The sequence below is a fragment of the Perna viridis genome, chromosome 11 (assembly GCF_037379345.1).
Source record: "Perna viridis isolate PV_CMFRI_1.1 ecotype Kerala chromosome 11, ASM3737934v1, whole genome shotgun sequence".
Lineage (NCBI taxonomy): Eukaryota > Metazoa > Mollusca > Bivalvia > Mytilida > Mytilidae > Perna > Perna viridis.
Window position 1 is genome coordinate 15,192,601 of NC_142455.1, and position 23,355 is coordinate 15,215,955.

At 32.1% G+C, this 23,355-nt stretch overlaps 2 protein-coding genes and 2 long non-coding RNA genes across 15 annotated transcripts; 2 read left to right on the forward strand and 2 right to left on the reverse strand.

Moving 5' to 3' along the window:
• Positions 1–681: 681 nt before the first annotated feature.
• On the reverse strand, positions 682–5,739 carry LOC148603086 (uncharacterized). Of its 2 annotated transcripts, none has more exons than XR_015916672.1 (3): positions 5,619–5,739; positions 1,450–1,586; positions 682–1,111 (listed from the first exon to the last, which is right to left on the reverse strand). It is a non-coding gene; the product is annotated as an uncharacterized LOC148603086 (long non-coding RNA). The 2 variants fall into 2 exon arrangements; XR_015916671.1 differs by lacking the exon at positions 5,619–5,739 and adding an exon at positions 3,048–3,685.
• Positions 4,076–8,452, forward strand: LOC148603087 (uncharacterized). 2 transcript variants are annotated; one of them, XM_088553099.1, is made up of 5 exons: positions 4,076–4,127; positions 5,289–5,319; positions 6,316–6,442; positions 6,909–7,043; positions 8,247–8,452. In XM_088553099.1, exons 3-5 carry the CDS (start codon positions 6,382–6,384, stop codon positions 8,390–8,392), a joined length of 342 nt encoding a protein of 113 aa, XP_088409225.1. In that variant the 5' UTR covers positions 4,076–4,127; positions 5,289–5,319; positions 6,316–6,381; the 3' UTR covers positions 8,393–8,452. The 2 variants fall into 2 exon arrangements, with proteins under 2 accessions (XP_088409225.1, XP_088409226.1); XM_088553100.1 differs by lacking the exon at positions 4,076–4,127 and having other exon boundaries at positions 5,289–5,307.
• A 6,979-nt stretch (positions 8,453–15,431) lies between these two features.
• Positions 15,432–18,566, reverse strand: LOC148603088 (uncharacterized). Of its 10 annotated transcripts, none has more exons than XR_015916730.1 (4): positions 17,921–18,264; positions 17,479–17,555; positions 16,389–16,691; positions 15,432–15,942 (listed from the first exon to the last, which is right to left on the reverse strand). XR_015916730.1 is itself a non-coding variant. In XM_088553173.1 (4 exons), exons 1-4 carry the CDS (start codon positions 18,098–18,100, stop codon positions 15,457–15,459), a joined length of 459 nt encoding a protein of 152 aa, XP_088409299.1. In that variant the 5' UTR covers positions 18,101–18,128; the 3' UTR covers positions 15,432–15,456. The 10 variants fall into 10 exon arrangements, 7 of the variants coding, with proteins under 7 accessions (XP_088409299.1, XP_088409300.1, XP_088409307.1 ...); XR_015916731.1 differs by having other exon boundaries at positions 16,557–16,691; positions 17,921–18,240; XM_088553173.1 differs by having other exon boundaries at positions 15,432–15,596; positions 16,557–16,691; positions 17,994–18,128.
• LOC148603089 (uncharacterized) lies at positions 17,556–23,000 on the forward strand. Its single transcript, XR_015916733.1, has 3 exons — positions 17,556–17,694; positions 19,397–19,487; positions 22,898–23,000. It is a non-coding gene; the product is annotated as an uncharacterized LOC148603089 (long non-coding RNA).
• Positions 23,001–23,355: the final 355 nt, after the last annotated feature.

Genomic DNA, 23,355 nt, shown 5'->3' on the forward strand with positions numbered 1-23,355 from the left:
TATGGGTTCGGGAATTCATTATTTCAGTTGATCTGATACTTTTTGTTCAAAAATGAATATGATACATTGATAAAAATTTTGTACACGGTTGAATATTTTGAATTTGTCTTTGTAAGCTGGGATCAAAGACATGCATGCCCTGCTTTTTTACTATTACATGCATTCGGGCCAAGATCGGGAAGACCACCAAAAGATGTCCGTGAGACAACTGGTAAAAAATAGTGTGGAACGAATCATCCATTTTCATTGTCATCGTGTTTAGAATAAGTATAATAACACCAAAAATTCACGAGAAATAAATTTTTCATATACTTTTGTAAAGAAAAAAAAAGAAAATCAACAAGTATGTAAAATATAAAAAAAAAACATTTCAAAAGGTTTAAGTATATAATGCATCTGAATAACGAATATTGACAGTCTTCCTGTTTGTTCCAGACTTTCATCGTGGAATGATAATTAGCAAAGCCCATGTATCAGATGACTCACGTTCAGTTTTTCATAAAACCCGTATTCTTAGGAGATAAAAATTATGTAGAATGCACGGTAAATTTGAAAATTAAGGAAGATAACTCAGTAAATGGCACTTAAATACAATAGAATCTATTGGATTTTCAATGTTGATTATCTCCTATAGTATTGACCCATAAAACAAATTAATTACAAAAATAAAAATGTGTATCCTTTTTTTGGGGGTGCATCACATTTTTCAGATTTTGCACGATTCTTACAAAGACAGCTACAATATTCCATCGTTTTATGTTTCAAATAATTTATTTTTCTGAACCATTTAAGAGAGTTATAAGAGTATTTGCTTGCTGTTACCGTAATTAATTATTTTTCAACTTTTTGGGTGTCAGTTTATAGGTGATGTTCCCATTTCATATAAGTATCGAATTTAGAGTACTAATACCACGAAGTCCATACAAAAGTACGATTAACCCGCGGATAATAGTTCGATACATTTTTATTACAACCATTAAGATATGCAATCAGTTTTGTAGCAACAGACATGTCTATCATATTCCCACCAACATTTTTGTAGCCGCAATGCATCCTACTGGGCTGAAAACTGCACAAAACCCATTTAGGTAATACTTGCATCTAGCACTACCTGTAACGAAACAACAGTCTGTAAAAGTTAAATAGGTTATGTATATATTAATCCAATAATAAAAAATATTATCTAAAATAGTATTTTTCACACGTCTACCGATACACCTGTATTCATGATATCTATATAGATTCATGAAGTATTTTTGAATAACAGAAATCATTTAACATTTATATCGCATACACTTTAACTATGACGCCAGATGAATTCAATCCTTATACTTTCATTAGAAAAGTAAAATATCTTAAAGATATCAAATTATAATGGCAAACAAATCAATCTTAAAGACTTGACATATATTTCTTATTCATATAAAAATGTTAAAATATCAAACTCACAGTCTACAAAACATTTATTTGGAGGGAGAAAATCTAAATGCCCGTCATCAACCACGCGTCCTCTATATTTACAATATCAGAGACGTCACAGAATCCATTAAGTGCACCACATGAATGGATACCTGCATTGACCTTCTCTATTGCAAAAACAAATTGAAAATATTTAAAAAACTCTCCCATGTACAAATACTTTCATCCAGAAGTCAGGGAGACGACCATTTATTTAGATGCTGCATTTCAAAACAATTTTGATTTATGAAATTGTTAACTACCTCAACAAATTAAACTTTGAAAATTACATTATTTTATATTAATGTTAGCGATTGAACCAACGACGTGACACTATTATCTTAGTTTTCAAGAATCTGACAATTTTTAACTGACTTTTTGCTCCAAAAATATTACTTCAACTTGTCAGGTTGTTATTTTAGATATATATATATTATTGATCATGTATGTATTATCGCAAGAATAAGTGTGTGTGTGTGTGTGTCTGTGTGTTTGTGTAATGGATATGTATCAATTCAAAATACTGAACTGGAACTTTTATGTTTCAATATATACAACACAATTTAAGTACTTACCAAAATATATGTGGACTATCAAAAATAAGCTACATAAAACACGATATTTGAAATCATACATCTGAATCTTTTCAAAAAAGGTTTGAAAAAACAAAAAGTTTCGGAATAATAATTTTTGGACATTTCCGAATTTGAATTCGATACACGAGTCGTTGAAGTCAAAAGAAAATCACCATCCTCGGGAGGGCAAAATGCTATCTGTTCATTTAGGTAGTACCACGTGAAGGTCAGGGTGTCAAAGGAATAGGCCCGCAATAGTGCTGAGCTTCTCGTAAAAGGTGACTAAAAAGTGTTCAAAACCCTGGAGGGGGGCTAAGGCATCATGCCCATAGAGAAACTAGTTTGGGGGCCCAAGGTGGTGGAATGGGGTAACCCTTGCATAATACGGAAAACCTGACCGCAAACAATCGTGCTGCATTGTGTTGGGAAAGATGCCATGTTCCTTGCACGTTAAAGAACCCTTCTGTGATATTCTCCGGCAGTAAGAATCATTTGACTTCGCTACAGGAGGCCAAATTGCCCGACCCTACCCCCCTCTTCCTATTTCCAGTGGCAATCAAAATTTTTCAATCCCATTGTCCTTGTGTCCCGTCCCATTTTTTATTTCATCATTATTTCGTATTCATTGTATCACCCATTTCATGTTCATTGCCTGAATATAGCTGACATATTGGTGCTTGGGCGTTAGACCTCAACAATCAATCGATCAATCAATCAGCTACGTAGTATATGATATGGCCAATCGAGTAAATTAACTCAAAATGAAGTCTGCAAACTCTGTTTTGCATGGAATTTTCTGATAGTTTACGTAAATGAATTAGCTACACGGATCAATTAACTCAAAGTTAATCAGTACCTTCGGTTGGGCATAATGATATTTATTGCTAAAAAATGTTGGCTGGCAAGTGTTACTAGGCAAAACTTTGTAGCATTTAGACAGTCAGAATGAACAATAAATAATAAAAATCTCATCCTTAGCCCACTTTTGTACTGAGTTTGTTATTTGTGCATTACCTTTCTAACTTTTCATGTCGGTACTAGATGCTAGTTGCAACTTCTAATCATCCCACAGTCCTTTAAGTTCAATTAGCAGATCATATGTTTGAAAACATCATATCTTGTATAACATGTTAGCGTTTAACCAGTCGTTATGTAACCGCTGTACAAAAGTCTTACATCTGGTATCCGTTATTACTATAGTCTTATGCATGGACATTAATCGATAACGATGTGCTATAAACTGTTAAATGAATAAAATTAAAAGTTGTAATAAGTTGATGTTCAGAGTATTGTATTTTGTAACTAAATCATAAATAGAAAGTAACAAAAGCAAATGAGCAACTTAAGACTCCACTATAAACTGGGAGCATGGACCAGGTGCACCGGCAGGGTGAGAGTCCTATGCATTTCAAGAAACACCCGCCGAGTTGCTCATAAAAAGTCAAGTTGTGGGTAGACGAAAGAGGAAAGGAAAACTATTACACGTTGAACAAATCAGATTTTATGGCGCAGATGGATACACCATAGTGATCCACGAGGTCATTATGACGACCATAAACTTCCGTAGTGATGACTTCAATCTTAAAGCAACATAACCCTGTTCCGGAAGCCTATTTGTTAGAACCTTTTTTTAGAAATATACTTTCGGCAAGCTCTAGCATAACCAATGAGTTGTAATATGAACACTCTATATGCAGGTGCTGAAGGGATGTCGCCACAGATGGAAGGAAAGTTGACAATTCTAAATGAAAAGTCTTCACGTTTGTCGTAAAGTTTGGTCAATAGTTTTCCTTTACCATCGATTTCTAAGTGTAGGTCAAGAAAAAAGTTATCAGAACATTTTGAAATCAAAATGCTTTAAAAACGATTTTAAAACGTTCTGCTGAAAATGTTTTTGTTAATCTCGCCTAAGTTACACAATGTTAGATGAATCGCTTCAAATCAAGTATTGCATTAACATTGTTGAATGTGAATAAGCATGATAATCAGATCAACCTGTCGTTTAGCAAATCAAACGTTATAATTCTAACAAATTTTGTTTTAATAATATAAAATATAGAAATGTTTTAACATACCGAGATATACATAAGCCAGGTAAATATTGTATCTCAAGTATAAGATAAACCATACTAAGATTTTAAATTGAAAATGGTTATGTTAAGATATTTTAAATGTACAATAATGCGATGCTGAATTTCTATTTACGAGTGTAGTCGTCAAGGTCAGATAGTTTAATTGGAAGAATCTTCTTAGTTTCCAATGAATTATTCACCAGCAAAAATTTGTTTGTAGAAATTTAAATTTATCACAATTTTGAAGATTGCCTTTTTACAGAACATACGTATGGATTCCGCGTTTTACTTGGAGTTCGTTCCACATATGTATTCAAGTTCCAAAGCAGAGGGTATACGAAAAAACACATTGGTCATGTCAAAATGCGTTTTTCTAACGAATACATTCTAATTATTAATTATATCTAATTTTCTCATCAGAGCCTACATCTGAACAAATTATACGAAAAATATTTAGTTGGAGTAATTGAACAAATACAACTGTCAATTTGTAGCTAGTTGAAATAGACCAGTTCCAATTTGAGTACAATTCTAGCTATGCTACTGAGTAATTCAAATATCTCTCTGGGTAGAAATCTGACCTACACTATACCAATCAATTTGTCCTTCTTAACTACCACAGAATACCTATGTGATCTTTTGAATACTAGCTGTAATAATTTTTTAATGTTCACCATGAATTTCTTCATGCCAACAAAACTTGGTCTAGTCAAATTTGTCGGCTAACATTTTATTTTGAATACAATATTACAATGCCCAACCGAGAGTACTGACTGGTTTCCATTCTTCTATCCGTATATTTATTACTTAACGTAAATCACTAAAATCATTTATGCAAAACCGAAGTTGCTGACTAAGTTTCCTTTTCATCGACCCGTTTATCTAATATTCATATACGTAAATGACCAAAATCACTATGTCCAACCGAGGCTGATTTAGTTTCATCGACACATGAAACGAATTCATATCGTTTCATGTACGTCATGCATTACGCAACAACAGTATTACTTCGTGTACAGAAAATACAGACAGAGCATTTGTTCGTTACAGTCATAACTGTCTATTACTGTAAATATAAGTAAGCCTTATTCACAAATTTACCAAGAGGTCACTCTCGGTCTTCTTTATATCAGCTAAATACATGTATCTTTTATTTCAAGAGCTTTTTTATTATATTTTACAGATATTTCAGGAAAACAAAGGTAATAATCAAGGTAATATTTCAAGAGAACATTAAATTACAATTGTATTAATTGACGTAAGATTTCCAAGTCTTGAATTTTAAGCGGTATGTGCTTCATTTTGATACCTGTTATTAGAGAACTATTCAAGATGCCCTGTTTCCGGATGAAGCATTTTATTGTAATGTCATAATCGTAACGTGTTTTATCCAAACCATGGGCGAGACATTAAGAATCTAACATCTGTACATAGGGAAATCTCAGACATCAGAGAATTAAATTAATCTTTCCCTTACGAGGCTCCGCCAAGGTATAGAACTATTACATCTTACCCAAGTGCATAAGAAAAGCGGTTGTCCGATTCTTTTTCTCATTTCAAGTTTATTTTCCGATAAGGTGTTTGAATTTCAATGACCTGCATTTTCAAAACTGGTCGTGACGTATCAGGCCAGTGATAAGTCGCAAACAAGTGTTAAATTTAGGTCACTTCAAAAGAGTTTAGATTAAATGCAAGAAATAATCATCGGTTATTATCGATGAAATTATTGTTTTAAAGGAATGTTTAAACACATATTCGGTATTAGTAGAATATAATTGTTCATTAAATTTTCATTTAATTGTGCCAATTTGTTTAGATATTTTGTCTTAACCCATGGTTGCGATACAGGAATCTCGCACAGTTAATATTAAGAATTTTCTTGTCTTGTGAGAAAAGAAAATCTAATGCGGCTTAAGGTAGATTCATCATTGTTTAATATGTGAGAAAATAAAACTTGAACTTTTATTTTTTTTAGTTTTCTAACATCGATTTTTAGTCAAGATTACCTTGACAACTGATTTATTGACTAGAAGATTTAAACTATGTGTATCTGTTTCTATGATTGTTTTGATTAATTCCATCCAGATAAATTTCATACCAACGAATCTGAAAACAAATATATTACTTGTGAACATAATCCCAGTTTACTTTGTTAACAGTTAACAGGAACAATGGGTATTGTTTTATTTTTGTCTTAAATTGTGTTTCAGCTAGCTTCGTTAGAGAAACTATAACTGTTGTTACTAAAGAAGAGAAAGAAAAAAAGTCGGAAAACGATGTATAATTTGAAATATCGTGCCATATGCTGCTTATTATTGATAGTCCATTTACATTTTGGTAAGCACTTAAAGTGTGTTGTATACATGGCAAGATGAACACTCCAGCAATTAGTTATCAAAATTGATATAAATACAAAGAGAATACTCACACCCAGACACAGACATATACGCACATGCATACAAAATAAACAAAATAACAAAAGAACAACATAAAAATGTTGTGGAAAGATCCTTGGAGCATCATTTAAAATTATCAACATATAATTAAGGACCGACAAAATTACAGACCAAATGTTATCATTAAAACCTTAAATTATGAAGTCAAATCATTGATTCTATCACTAACAGTTATTCAAGGTTATGTAATTTTTAAAGTTAAATTAGTTATGGTACTAGCATCTTTATAGAACAAGAAGACTTTCGAAATGAAAAATCTTTTTAAGTCCTCGTTTTTCTGACGACTGGATACTTGTATCTTTTGAATGAGTAGTATCTTCAGTGTTTTCTATATGTATCTGCAATAGGAAAGTCAGGTCTGCATTCTTGTTGTGCACTGAATGGATTTTGTGGATTTTCTGATAGTTTTTACAACCGCAGAGGACGTGTAGTTGATGATGGGCATTCAAATTGTCTCCCTCCAAGAAAATGTTTTGTAGACTGTGAGTTAAGAATCTTAATATTTCTATACGAATATAAGATACATTTCCAGTCTTTAAGATCATTTTGTTTTCCACTATTGTCTGATATCCTGTAAATATTTCAATACGTAACCAATAAAACTATTAGGTTGGGTTTCAGTCTGGCTTCTTAATTGAAGTTTATTTCATATCGGTGAAAATCCGATTTTCTAATTGGAATGAAGGTGTTCATGTGTCATTCTTAATTTCTAAGTAGAATCTCTATCAGTCAATACCACGAAGAAAAACGGACCCGAAAACCAGTCATTATCAGAACATTTCATAATGATCAGCTGGGGATTTCGCCCCTTTGATAAAACGCAGTTGCAATTCAGACACGTGTGCGAGTGACTTAGTCACAATTCTTTAAGTTTAATTATATGTACAACAACAACAAATCAAATATATTGTTATTCAATACAAAATACATAATAGTTGTTGAAAAAATAGGACAGTCTAAGAGTAATCAAGGGAACCAAGTTTTAACGTAATCCAAAAAATGTAATCCAGGGAAAAAGACCAGACATGGAAAACAGGCATACACAACAAAGAATATAAACTAAAATCATACATACAAAGTAACAAAAGCAAATGAGCAACTCCGACTCCACTAAAAACTGGAAGCATGGACCAGGTGCACTGGTAGGGTAAGCATCCTCTGCTTTTCTAGAAACACCTGCCGAGTTCCTCATAAAAAGCCAACTCCGGGGTAGGCAAACGAGGAAAGGAAAACTATGACCCGTTGAATAAATCAGTTGTCATGGTGCAGATTGATACACCATAACAATCCACAAGTTCATGATGAAGTATCACGATATTGACCATTTTTTCAATAACTATTATTTAATTATAAAATACCAGTGTATCGATAATTTATGCTATTTAAAAGTAATCATAAAACCATGGGCAAATAAAGGGGTGCCAACCTCGTTATCAATTTACAATATTTATTAAAATAGCGTATTTATGAGTGAAAATAATGCATTACAATATATTTATCAACGAACTCCTGGTTCTGCCTTAGGTGATTATCCGGATCAGCCATTGAAAACCATGTAATTATTATGAAACTATATGTACTGATAGACATGCAAAAAATGATATTTGAGAAAACATAATTTTTAATCATTGGATTAACATTTATAAATATATTATAAATTGTTTATGAATTTTGTATCATTCCAGGTGATGCTAGATGCAGGTTTTACATGAATGGGTTTTGTGCAAGTTATTGCCCAGCAGGTTATATTGCGATAACTAAAGTATGTCGTTGTGCAGATAACAGAAATGTGTGTTGCTTCAAAACGTTGAAAGAATATTACAGTGGTTAAAATAACAAAAAATAGAGAACATATTTTTCATCAATAGAAAATAAATTTGACGGAGATATATCCCTTATACTACATTCATTATAGGTTTAGCGTACATTTGTATGAACTTATGGTTTTTGTGGTATTGCAATCCTAAATTTGAAAGTTAAGTGGGACAAAATCTATAAATTGATACCAGAGAAATTAAAAAAGGAAATAATCACTTTTTTTAATTAACCTTCAAGCCAACGCTCTAAAGCTCATTAAAAATATAACACATTACAAAAAAATATCTGAAACAATAAACAAAACATGGAAGAATGGAATTTTACACTTCATTGAAATGATGTATGCACTTGGCTTTAAGATTCTTCCTCAGTCAAAATCTCGTACCCACACTATAATGTTGCATTTTAATGCCTCTTGATTTCAAGTTCTCTCATATCCAATATTTTAGAGGTGTCAATATATATAATATTGTGTGGTACTTAAATCATTTCTATTTCAGTTTAAAGGCAGCTGTAATAAAATTGTATTTTATTGTAGTTAAATTGAGAAAATGATAATGAAAAAAAGTTCACAATACACAAATGCAAGTAAAGCGCCCATTGCAGCCCATTAAAGTTTTAGGTATATGCACATCTATATATATAATATACAATGTAAACAATATAAAAAAAAACTTTGCGGCACAAAATTACATATTGACCAACCAGAAACGTTCGTTATTTCTAACATGTACCATTTACGATATGCGATGTTCATTAAATGATGTACGGTACACGATTTACGTTATACGATGTGCGAGACACAATGTGCGATATACGATGTACGAAAACGATATACGATAGAAAGGTAAGTTTACATGATCCAACAATAATGTAAATCACACTTGGTGGTGTTAGCTAATGTAGAAAACCGCAAATTTGTTTTCCATGCCATGTGGCATTTGGTGACAAGAAATTTCATTATGTAATAAAATCAATGAGCTTAATACCGTTCCCACCAGTTTGAAACTCTGCTGCCATGAACACTAACGTGTTAGAAAAAATAATTCAGACATTTCCTGACCAAGGGCGGGTTGTTATGGAATGCATACGAATGCTTAACTACGGGAATGTCAGGGTTTTTTTTTTACCTAATTTATCTACCTATTAATAAATAACATGTGAACTTTGATTAAGTGTCTTTCAAAGCAGTAGACAGAATGAGTTACAATTTTGTTAATCCTATATACTCATAGTTGATCCAATGTATTCGTTTTGAAACCTTAAACTAGGGTTTAATTGTAAAATAGTTTGTGTGTTCTTTTCTAATTTAAAACTTAATCCATATGTTAAAAAATAACAGCTATATGGTTCTGTATATATGAGGCCAACTGTATTTCACAAATAGCTAATCTAAAATTGTATTGTTCTGTTTTGCTTCCGATGATAAGAAAAGACTCAAGGTAATGTCAAAAGTGATAGTTACTAAGGATGTACCTTTAACCAAGTATAAGACCAAATCCGTAATGCTTCTATTAAGATTTTAGCACTTCCAATGATATTGGTAAGTTTAACTATTACCGTTAATTGTTCTTGAATAAGTTGATATAATCAGTGGTAAAAAAAACAGCATAAAAGAAGAAATTATTGGTTGTCATATCTTTGGGTCGAATTGTCCGGCACTGGTATACATTATGGTTCTTGTTATTTTCGAAATATCTTAAAGATTTCTTTTATTCAATTTAGTTTCACTTCTGTAACGTTTAATTATGTTTTTGTTACGATATGATTCATTTTGTTTCGTTACAATTCTTTCTTTTATCGATTATTTTCGTTTCGTTTTGTTTCGTTTCGCATTTTTCACGTAATTATAAGTAATATTGATTAAGTATTTTCGTAAACATCTGGGCGCCATACAGCGGACTATTATGGCCAACCCTATCTAGGAAAAGCTATGGTTCGATTTGTATTTAATTATCAAAGTAGTGTATATTTTCCAAGATAAGTTTGGCTCTCATTCGCATATATACATGTATAAACAAATGAAGCTGCCATTTTGCTTTTTTTTCTGCTCTTGAAAAACGAAGGTACAAACCGGATATTGATGCTATTTCTTGCCATGAGTATACAGAAATAAGTTGATAATACAACTATAAACGCTCCCTTCGGGAGCGTATCATTATGCACAAGGTAATGGTTAACTTTCGAGTTTATCGATCCGTGCAGCTAATTCATTTACGTTAATTATCAAAAAATGCCCAACTGAGGTTGCAGACTTAGTTTTGAGTTTATAATTCTGATGAGCTAAATAAGATAAGTCATAAACTACGTAGTTGAACAAATATCATTATGTCCTACCGAAGATGGTGACCTTCTTTCGAGTTCATCGATCCGTGTATCGAATTCATATCCGGGAATGATCGAAAATTATTATTACAAAACTTTTTTGTCAATAATTTTTTTTAATACTTATATATACACATGAAGGCTTACAGCAACCGATTAAAATGGCAGCTTTCCTAAAACTTTAAAAACTCGTGTCAACAGCAATTTGGAAATTTTGCCTGAAAATGAACTTTCCGTGCCTTATTTTTGCTGTTCTTATCGTCGACCATGGTTACCTTTGGCAACATGTACCATGAAAGTTACTTTAATTGTGTCATAAATTATGTTTAGCTATCTACCATCGGGAAAATTAAACTCTTGCACAGGGGAGAGATGATTAACCGATGATTCAGATGTATGATTGTAAATAACGTGTTTTATGTGGCTTATTTTTGATAGTCCGTATACATGTTTGGTAAGCGTGTTGTATATATTGAAAGATGAAATCTCCAAGGGTCAGTTTTCAGGATTGACATATACACATAACACAAATGATTGAATTCATGTGGTAGTTAAATGTAATGCAATTTAGAAGTTTTATGATTTCTGTTACTCAAAAAGAAACTCTATAAAACCACTTATAAATTATGAAACTAGGTGTGTCGGTAGATAATAATTATATTTGAGAAAACATTTGTTTTAATTTAATGTTTACAGACTGTTGTTTCATTACAAGAAATGTTAGATGCAGTTATTATCTGAATTGTTTTTAATATATTTTCTGCTCAGTAGAATACATGGCGGCTACAAAAATATGTCGAGGTGAACATATTAAACATGTCTGTTCCTACAAAAGTTTGATTGCATAATGTAGTGGTTGAAATAAAAATGTATCAAACAAATATTTCATAACTCAAAACATACCTATTTAGGAATAAAAATCCGAACTCATTATTGTACATTTGAATGGACTTCGTGGTATTAGTGCTTTAAATCGATACATATATGTAAGTGGAATATCAGCTATAAGTTGATACCCAAAAAGGCGAAAATTAATCCATTAAGGTGACAACAAGAGCTCTTGATTGTGAGATAGTTCTTAAGTCTTAGTTTTTCATGTTTATACACATTACCAGATGTCAACTGTAACACTTTTCTATAAGTAAAGGATGTCTACATGTTTTCATATTCCATTAATTACCAACTATTCATAACCTTAGACATAACTATGAAAAATAAGAACGTTTCAAAGGAAGATTTTGAGTTTAATTCCAAATCTTCAAATTTAAGGAATGTGACATTCTTGAAAAAATATACATGTGTATAAACCAGAAAATGTTACTGTTTTGAAATGTTTCAGGTCGCCTATTGCTAAAATCTAACTCACTCAACACTCGATGGATCTTTCCTTACTAACATTCATTATATTACATAATGGGAAAAAGCTTAGGTAGCCGGTGCATACTACCGTCACCGTTCAGATATGTAATTTTAACAAACATGGCTACCCACAAATCATTCCAAGGTCATTGCTAGGAATGGCTTGCCTGCCCTCGTTTAGTTTTTGAAAATAAAGTTGAATCAGGCATTACTACATGAAAATGTCATTCTTTAAAATGTTATTCATTAGCTTTCAATAGCTCCGAATTTGTTTTAATTGGATATCGCATATCTTCTGGTCCCAAAACGTTAAAATATGAATCAGAACGTTGACTTTTTAGTGGTGTAAATTTAAATGCACTTGGATCAAGATTTTATTTTATTTATTTGTTCACAGCATATCCAATATCATCTACTTTGTCAATGTGGATCTCTATCACCTCCTTCTAATAATTCTTACTTCTCATCACACTTTTTGCCGCCGTCACATCTTTTGGTGATCGATATTAGAGATGTTTGTCGCAAAGCGAGACAAACTTTTGTATTAGGACGAAGCTGCAATATTTTTTCTGGGGACTTAATTATTTCAGCAACCCGAAGAGTTTGTAATTGTTTAAATATTTAAAAAGTCCCGATGACTTACGATAACTAATTTGGTGTAGACAGTTGAATAAACAATGAAGATAAATTCTCTAGTAACGTATATTTCAGCGTCATGGACGAAGATAAGATAACGTCCTACGATTTAAGTTTACAACACCAATTAAAAAAAAGGTTTAGATAAGTGGATGTGTCAGGATATTAGAGGGAACCAGATAAGTACCATGAAATAAAGTTTGCTTCGTTGTTTTTTCCATTCCTGCAACTGCCATTTTGCGATGAAGTTTTCAGTTTCCGAAAACAAAGTCAAATGTGTTCGCCATATTATTTTGTTCGTAATCTTTCTTAACTTTTCCTGTAGTGATTTTCAATACGGAATTCCTTGCAATGCGGGAAAAATTAACTCCCCTTGATATACACAGAGCTTTGGCTGCAGGTTCCGTCCCGAATTAGAGTTTCGTATGAATAGGAAATTCAATTCAGTCGGCTACAATTGGAGCACAGATAGTGCCCATCTGAATGCAAAATTGTTGTTTAAAAAGTACTAAAAAATATAACAAATACGTTATCAAAGAGGTAATCAAGCATGCAGTAAACCTGATTTTTCATTGTAGCACAATTTATTCTTCTAAGATGATTTAGAAAAATAACAACACAATGTTTTAATCAGCAAAAGCTTTACGAATAAGTCCTTTTTAACACGATTTCAATTTTTTTCATCTGGCAATGTTGTATAAAGTGTTTAAAGTTTGAAGAGAACTTAGTTCAGAAAAAAACTGCGGAATATTTGGTTCTGAAGTCAATATTAATTATTTTAAGTATCCAAACATGATAAATGCTACTACGAAAGCTATATACCTTACTTTGTATGGAATCTTATGAAGTTTGGTAATCTATTACAAGTAGGGTGAGTCCCCACATTTTGTTTCGGTGTAATGAATAAACGTGTAGGAATTATGGTTGGTTAAAAAGTTGTACATTTCTATGTGGCATTACCTGGAATATTTCTATCAATGCCCAATTCCGTAAAAAAGACAATTGAGATATGGGCTTTAGAAATAAATATAATGTTGTTTAAATCTTCGTTCACAGGGACGATAACTGATATTTCATGCAGAGGCGAAAATCATTCATGCCTCATGATCGTTGAATACGAACTTGGGTCGTTTAATGACACATTTCTTGAGATTGTCAATAAAATTCCGTACCAATGATCGGAAAGAACGTAACCAATCTGACAACGACTCGACTTCCAGTTCTTGGTCCTTTTCTCTCTTTATCCATGATCTGGCATAATATTCAACAGCATCCATTATGGTTACGAAATTATGTTTCTAATTGAGGCGGTGTTGGTCACTGAATTTTGGTCCATGAGAAACTACCTCACGTAGGAGTTCATTTTCAACGATATTCAAATGACTAGTGATGACCTGACCAGTAAGCCTAATTAAATAGAAGAAGTTCAGTCACAATTAGAGGGGACTTGAGGTATACCTTAATGTTTAGATTATTCAATATATTTTTATGGTATTCGCTATATTTGTATGGTATTCACTATATTTTTATGGTATTCACTATATTTTTATGGTAGAGAATTCCACTGCATATTTTCTTTGTATAGCATGAAGAGTCAATAGGAAACAGATCGATTTTCGAAATACAATGAAATTATGGAAACTATCTCTTTACGATCAAGAATATTGCTGATGCTAAAAAATATTTTTTCTTTTGTTGAAAAAATGGTCTTTGGTCCATGAGAAACTATGAGATTCTCATAGACAGGACGCTCATATTTAACCGGCTTAAAAAGACGGAGATTAGCCACGCCAAATATAATGCAGGACAATTTGTATTTCATCGAAAAAGGGTCGACAACTCCTTCGTCAAGTGCAAAATCTCTAAGATCTTTCAGAATGGTTCAGTTAGTAAAAACTATTTTCATAATGTAATGAACACCTAAAGGTTGTTGTAAACGCGACAACCGGTTATAATATCTTTACGAGACAAAGGGTTATCATATTTGTTTGAAGGATATGATCTGTTCAAGCATATGATTTGTCAGTTGTACTAAAAAGACTCGGGGAAGATTAAATCTTGTCAATCAAGTATAAATTTATTGCACGTACTTAAATCCAATTAAACTCAACGACATTTAATCATTTCATATATGTACTGTAATTCGGTTTTAATTCGATAGATTATACCGTCCCGTTCCAACCTCAAGCGAATTGAATGTATTATGAACAAATCAATACTAGATATAAGAATAATCAACGGAACCAAGGTTATAGCGGTAATCAAATTAATGTAATCCTGGGACAAAGACCAGACATGGAAAACATGCATACACAACAAAGAACATAAATTAACTAAAATCATACATACAAAGTAACACAAGTAAATGAGCAACTCGGACTCCACTAAAAACTGGGAGCATGGACGAGGTGCACCGGTAGAGTAAGCGTCCTCTGCTCTTCTAGGAACACCCGCCGAGTTGCTCATAAAAAGTCAAGTCCGGGGTAGACAAGCGATGAAAGGAAAACTATGACCCGTTGAATAAATCAGTTTTCATGGGGCTGATGGATACACCATAACGATTCCCAAGTTCATGATGACGACCATAAACCTTCTGTAGTGATGACTTCAATCTTGTAGCAACATAACCCTGTTCCAAATACTCTATAAGTATTATTTAAGCGTTATACTTTTGGTAGCATATCTACCTCTTAGTTTAAAAAAAAAGTATGTTTAGGAACGACAAAGATTACTGACAATACCGACACAAATTTTATTCTAACCCACATAATTCACATGTTTGAAGCAACAAACAGTACTGTAATGTTTACATTTACACATATTATAGGCTACAGAGTATCCTACAGGACAAGTACTTGAACACACCCCATTAAGGTAGTATCTACATCTCGCATTACCTGAATAAAACAAGAGAATATTTCAATGATTCGATCTAATCTCAAGTTTTTATACACAAATACTTACAAACAAGCACATCAATATCACAAACAAAAACAATAAAACTTTAAAAACAAATAAATGAATTTCATGGTTGGAAATCCTACAACTTTTTATTTTTGATATTTTGTTAAAAATATTATAGTAATCAGAAAATTAACATGTGACTTTTGATATAACCTGTGCTCTTAGGAGATAAACATTGTATAGAATGTACTGTAAATTCAAAATCAAGGGAGATAATGTTGAATTTGTTTGGTGTACAACAGTCTTGTTGGTGTTCTTCGAAGGTGGAGAGAGAGGACTCTGTAAAATAAATGAAATATTGGTCAAAACTGGAATATTTGATAAAAAAAAGTGTTCATAAAATTTCTGCTGTAAATTATTGAAATAGGGAATTTAACACAAGCAGGGTGTCTATGCAAAACCAAGCAGTGGGTAGCACATGACGTGTCCTTGAAAAAAATGTAACAAATTTCATATTCACAAAAATTGAATGTTGTTTTATTATTATTATTATTATTATTACTATTATTATTATTATTATTATTATTATTATTATTAACTGCCTTTGTTAAAGAGAAATTAAAAAAAACATAGAAGTGTTGAAATCCACTGAAAACTGGAGAAAACTCTTCATTTTGAGCAAAATTTGGATGTTTTGTAAGAAAATTTTTAGACAGTTTTCCGGTCAATTCATTGTCCATTAAATATATACATTACTTGGGGGGAATCAGGGGGATAAAATTTACCTTGTGCCGCCTTATCATGTCATCTGCCTGCTTTTTACATGGAAAGTCTCTTAAATGCACATTTGTTTTCACGGGACGGTTCAAAAAGTATTGTAGCCGTACACCTTTATACAGCTCAAGAAAATGTGTCCACAGAAATCATCAATGACACACATGAATAAAACTCACAGTCAACGAAGCACTTCTTTGGAGGATGACAATCCAAATACCCATCATCAATTATTCTTCTGTTGCGTTTATAAAAAATATCAGAGATGCCACAAAATCCATTAAGGGCCCTGCATGATCCGAATCCTGCAAGTACTACCAAACAAAATGTAAATTTTAAAAGTAAACTATGTTATAAAAAGATGAAACCTTTTACTAAATGTTTTTAAGTAGAACATTTTCTGTAGTGGATCCAGAGTTTTGAAATAAAATGGATTTCAGGATAAGTGGTGTCCTAGGCCATAATTTGCCTACATTTTGCTCGATATTTGAAATCCCTTCCAACACAATAAGGGGGTTTCGAACCACCAGAACCCTCCGCTGGATCGGCTGCTGATTTAAAATAGTCCAATTTGCAAAATCTCCATAAACAATATTTCCATGTTCAAATGTCCTTTTTAAATGTTTTTGAGGGATCCAATTCAGAAGGTAGAAATTATTCAATTGTATATTACAATATTTCTTTTGATGTGAAAAAAATTCAACAAAACGTATGTGAATTTATAACAAATTATTCCATAACTAGATTGATGCAATATAATTTGCAAAAGAAATTTACAACTTCTCCGCCAAGCGCACATCATATAGGTGATAGGGTGTTGTCTTAGGGCTCGAAGTCAGGCGAAAGTGTCCGAGTTTGGAGTCGTGTCTACTTATGACATGTTAAAGACATAACTCAATTAACACCATCTTAAAGTGTCAGGCAAGTACATAGCAAGGTCGGCGTCTGTTCGATTAATAAATCGTTGTGACTCTGAAATGTATTAAGTATTTGCTTCAGGACATGAAACGAACAATCAATCTGTTATTCAATCAAAAATATATGCATTTAAATAATTACTTTGTTCATGTTTTACCTTTTACATTTGTACCAAAAACTTACCAAACCGTACATAGAATAGGAGGAAGAGGCTGCACAGGATACTTAACTTCATATAACACATCTTCAAACAGCGACTACTTTAACATGAAAAAGACACACAAATACGTATATATACAAGCAATTGCATTCTTTTGTTTTCAACATTTTTATTTTAGATTGAAAACACTGGCTTTTTAGGCAGACAGTCAAAATATCCATTTGTATAGGAGAAAACAGGTTTGCTCAATTTTTCATCCAAAAAAGTAAACAAAATTGAAACTCATATGTCGTTTTGTTCTTTACCTTTTCACAGAGCTTCCATTACAGTTTGCCAAATCCAAATTGAATATCAATAACATTCATTAATAATCTGTTTTAAAAGAAAAAAATGTGGTACAGTTCGACAATTCTGACTACATGTTTGAAGAAATGGAAGACTCAAACCATGTACTAAATTACATACATTTAAATCCCAATCAGTTTACACATACACTTATCTATTTCGTTATTTGTTCGTTCCCTTCCTAATGATTTACCTCAGTATGATTGAGTCACTACATTGCAATTTCCTGTTTGTCGCTACAAGATTATTGTAGCAAATACTAATCTTCCCACAGTCTTTTCGGTACAACTGACAAATCATATGCTTGAAATGATCATAGTATGTATATTATGAAAGCATTAACCAGTCGGTATATCAACGTTGAATAAATATGTAAACTCTGGTTGTCGTGTTGATTATCGAAATTGAATTGCTTTGGTCTTTTTTAAATCTGTAAATTAATAACGTCAGATCATCGTACTTTATTTTCAACACAAGTAAAGACATTTACACACATTAGAAACAACTCCAAGTCTGGCTTAGTGATTTTTAGCGAATGCACAGACGTATATATTATGATTTTAAAAGGATTTAATTAACATTCCTTTCAGTGCAAATTTTGTGTGAACTGAACAGAACGAAATATTCATTATATCACTGTGTAACAGTGGTAATTACACAATTAAGGAACAAGAAAAATATTGACAGAACACTCTCTCTAGATGGCCCCTTCGGTTGAAACTTAAGTAGTTGTCTATGTAAGAATCATGCAAAATCTGAAAAATGTGATACACCCCAAAAATTTTTTTTTATGGGTCTATACTATGAAATGTGTAATTATTCATTCAAATCTGCCTGCTCTTAGGGGATAATCAACATTGACAATCCAGTAGATTCTATTGTATTTCAGCGTCATTGACAGAGTTATCTCCCTTAATTTAAAATCTACTGTATATTCTATATAATTTTTATCTCCTAAGAGCACAGGTTATATGAAAAACCACATGTTAATTTCTGTTTACTATGACATTTCAAACAAAATATCAAAAGTAAAAATATGTAGGCTTTTTACCCATGAATCACATTTTGCATGATCCTTAGCTGGAGTGCTACTTAATTTTACATATTTCTTCATTAAATGACAAATGCAAACTGTCTTGTGATCAATGATTTATTTTTGAACATGTATTTGAGACCGTCATGAAATGTTCTAATATGTTTTCACTAAGGTCTCCACAGAGTCAATGCATTGCAATGATAGTCACCCGTTTATTATTTTATCAGGCACAATTTTTTCAGTAATGAGGACAGAGGTACCTTAAATGTAAGAGTATCACATACTACTGCCTTTTTTGCACTTTAATCATTTACAATTATTTTTTTTTCCTAAAATATTGTATCAATAACAAACTAAAAGTTACTTGGTGAGATAGTTCTCAACTTTGATTTTATTTCTATTTTTCACTCTGTAACATTGAAGATTTTCAAAATTTCGTGATTAAAATTCAATAGTTATTTTTAATCATGTTTAGGGTAATCAATGTTGAAATAAGAAAGCAGGCAAATGTCCTTTACTTCTGGCAAAGTGTAATAATTCAGATATTTCTTTTTTTACAGATTTGTAAGACCCATTGGTTTACAGTATAAGAATGACGACAATAACGTCTTGAGTTAAAGTTCCAGTGAAGCCCTTTAATAAGGTTTTATGGTATTCAACACGTGCACAGACAAATATTTTTCGCGTGAAATTCATGTTAATCGAGCTTTATATAAAATTCATGTGAAAGTCACATGAAATTAACATGATTTTCATGAGAAATTCACTAAACACAAACTTCGTGTGAACATTTCGTGTGAATTTCACGTGAAGGCTCCATTCACCCGAATTTCACGTGAACTCTGTTACTTAGTTTATTTGCTCAATTCGTGTGAAAATCACGTGACATAATTTTGCCTGTGTACTCATGTAGTCGATTATCTATATATTGTAATATTCAGCGTAAGCCAGTTTACATGTACTTTTATCATATCAACATTCCTAACCTAAAGTGGAACTCCAGATAGTTTTTCTATGCCATAGTTGTGACATTTTTCAGACAGAACGTTGTCAGTCTCTCATAATAATGATCTTAATATTGGTCACAATGGCGTGAAATTGTTAGCACACATCATTCAGATATCTCCGTCCTAGGGCCGTCTGTTTTTGCTTTTTTTTAAAGCAACTATGAATGCATTAGTATAGAATACAAACGAATGCATTGATATTGGTAATGTCCCGTTTTAAGAATTCTTTTATCATTAACAAATAATTATCATATGAACTTTCACTAGGTGTCTTTCAAAGCAGAGGCAGGATGAGGTGCCATTTTTCAAACCTATATGCTCAGGGTGATCAAAGCCATTTTATTTGAAACCTTAAACTAGGTTTAAATTGTATAACAGTTTATGTGTTAACTTTTAATTGATAACCCGTCAGAAATACAATATGTTCAAACATAAACAGCGATGCGATTCTGTTCATATGTGGCCAACTGTGTTTCACATATATCTTATCTAATACTGCATTATTTTATTTTGCTTTAATATTTTGCTTCAGACGATTAAATGCAATATAAAAAATGATAGTTATGAAGGAAGTGGATATGTTCCTATAACCAATGACTGTCTAAGGCAAAATCTGTAATGCACCTGCCTAGGTTTTAACACCTTTTTAGAAAATTGTGAGTTTCACTCTTACCAATTGTTGTTTTCGGTGTATTGCGGTTCACTGGGCTAGGTTGATACAATCAGTGGTCGAAACAGTTTAGAAGAAGACATATTGATGGTGATACGAAATCAAAAATCTTATGTTTTTTGAAGAAACATAATATTTCGCAAATATGATCTTGATATCGCAAATATTTTTCAGGCAGTAAGATATACGTTTATTATAATCGTTGTGCAAATGCATATCTATTACATAAAAAGTCAGACTAATGCTTGCTAATATCATACATTTTCATGAATATCTTATATTTCTGCAATGTAATAATCTTACTGTAAGACACCATTTTATATTTTATTTTTTTAGTAAAAGTACAACCCTTAAGAATTTGCACTGGTATTTGTGAACGGCTTAGGGTATTGTTCTAGTTAATTTGTCTAGCGTCAGTCTCTACCATAGAGCTTATTACAGGGTTATATTAGAGCTAAGATGTTTCATCGATAAGATCACAATAGGTTTCTCTTTCTAAACAGTGTAACAGTGGTATCTAGTTCGGTAGGGCTTTTAGATGTCATTCTATGTTAGATGTATATTAATTGTATGTTACTCTAGTTGCTATTTCATGGCTGACGAATGTCTCGTTTGGTCTTGTTGAACAAGTGTTTGTATTATTTGAAGATACGAACTAACAAAGGCGAACTCTTGATACCGACTGAATCATACATTGTCCGATCACATAACTAAAATATCACTTTATTGATATGTTGGACGGGTGGTCATTCTGGTATGATGGTCGCAAATCGAATAGCCTAAAATGCGTTATCCTATCCTGCTATAGATTTTGTGATCATCATATTAAGAGTTATAATATCAAATCTGCATATGGAGTACAAAATCAATTCGTATTACGACCCAAAAGTTCTGCTACAGCTTTCCGTAGCTACTGAGATTTTTTATACCGCACTGGACTACAAACAACAGAGTTATATTACTACAAGATTGAATTAATCACTACAAAAGTTTTATGGTCTTCATGGTGAACTCGGCGATCGTTGTGGTGTATCCATCTGCACCATAAGAACTGATTTGTTCAACGTTTCATTATTTTCCTGTTCTCCTTCGTCTACCCTGTACTTAACTCTTTATAAAAAGTCAAGTCCGGGGCAAACTAAAGAGGATAGAGAAACTGTGACACGTTGAACAAATCAGTTTTCATAGTATTGATGAATACACCGTAACGATCTGTGAGTTCATGATGACGACCTTTAAACTTCTGTAGTGCTGAATTCAACCCTGTAGCAACATAACCAAAAGGCTAATTGTAAATAGTCTGGTAGGATACAAAATGTCTTGCGTAGTTACGGCAAGCTCTTGCATAACGCACTTTTATGAGTTGTCATATGAAAAATCCATACGCAGATACTGAAGAGATGTTGCCACAGATGAAAGGAGGTTGACAATTCTGAATGAAATACATCACGTTGGTCGTAAAGTTTTGTCAAAAGCTTTCTTTTACTATCGAATTCCAAGTGAAGATTGAGATATGAGGCTGGCTTCACAGTGTCTGTTGTATCCTTTATTTCAAGTTCTTTGAAATAAATGAGATGTATCAAATCCTCAAAACTAGGATTGTTTAAAGATAATGCGTCATCTATAAAGCGGATACTGAGATCAAAGGTTATAGCTAAACGATATTCTTTCTTTCGGATCAGATCAGCCTCAAATTTCGAGATTATCGATCCGTGTAGCTAATTCATATACGTAAATTACCAAACACTATTATGCCCAACTGAGGTTGCAGACTTAGTTTCGAGTTTATTGACCCTTGTATCGAATTATTATACAGGACTGATCAAAATCAATATGCTAAAACGAGACTGATTTAGTTTAGAGTTTATCGATCTTCATATATTTTGTGTATAACATGCATTTCACATACATCATAGTTTAAATTTAGAGAGGACTAAGACATAAGATTAGTACATTGTAAATAAACTTATTGTTGTAAAAGTAAGTAAGCCTGATTAACAAAAATACTCAGAGGTTATTCTTCGTCATGTTTTATACTAGCTAAATCGATTTCTTTTCAAGAGTTTTTTTTAATTGTTTTGTTTTTCTTTGTTTTTTTTTTGTTTTGTTTTTTGTTTTATATTTTTATATATATTTTTTTACTTTTTTTCTTTTGTTTTTTTATGTTTGTTTTGTTTTGTTTTGTTTTTTGTTTTTTGTTTTTTGTTTTTGTCGCGGATCTTTGTAGCAAAAATAGCTTGTGTCTATTTGAAGGCTCGCTTCGGCAGCAACTATGGAATATTGCCATTCGGAGTCTAATTTTGGAAGTTTTAAATTTAACCAAGTTTACGTTTGCGATTACTACCATTAAAATTAAATCATTGTGTCATAAATTATATTTTCAGATGTCTACCATTGGAAAAAAATAACTCTTGTTATCATAGGAGAGAGAAGAATACACGATTCAGATGTATGATTTTAAATATGGTGTTTTATGCAGCAGTTATTTTAATAGACCATATAAATTTTGGTAAGTATTTAAAGTTTGTTGTATACATTTGAAGATGAACACTCCAGGGGTCCGTTTTCAGATATGACACAAACACACATACAAACACACAAGCAATTTCTTGCAAATGCATAACATTTTGTGGAAATATCTTTGGAACAAAAAGTCAGTAAAAACATTCTCAGCATATAATTATGGGCCGACAGATTAATCATACATTGTTTCTGACAACTTATACAATGTTGTCACATTTTCGATTCAATCACTTACATTTATTAAAGGTAATGTAATTTTTTAAAGTTTAATAAGTTATGGTAGAAAAAGAAGAGTTTTGACTGGATAGTATTATTCCGC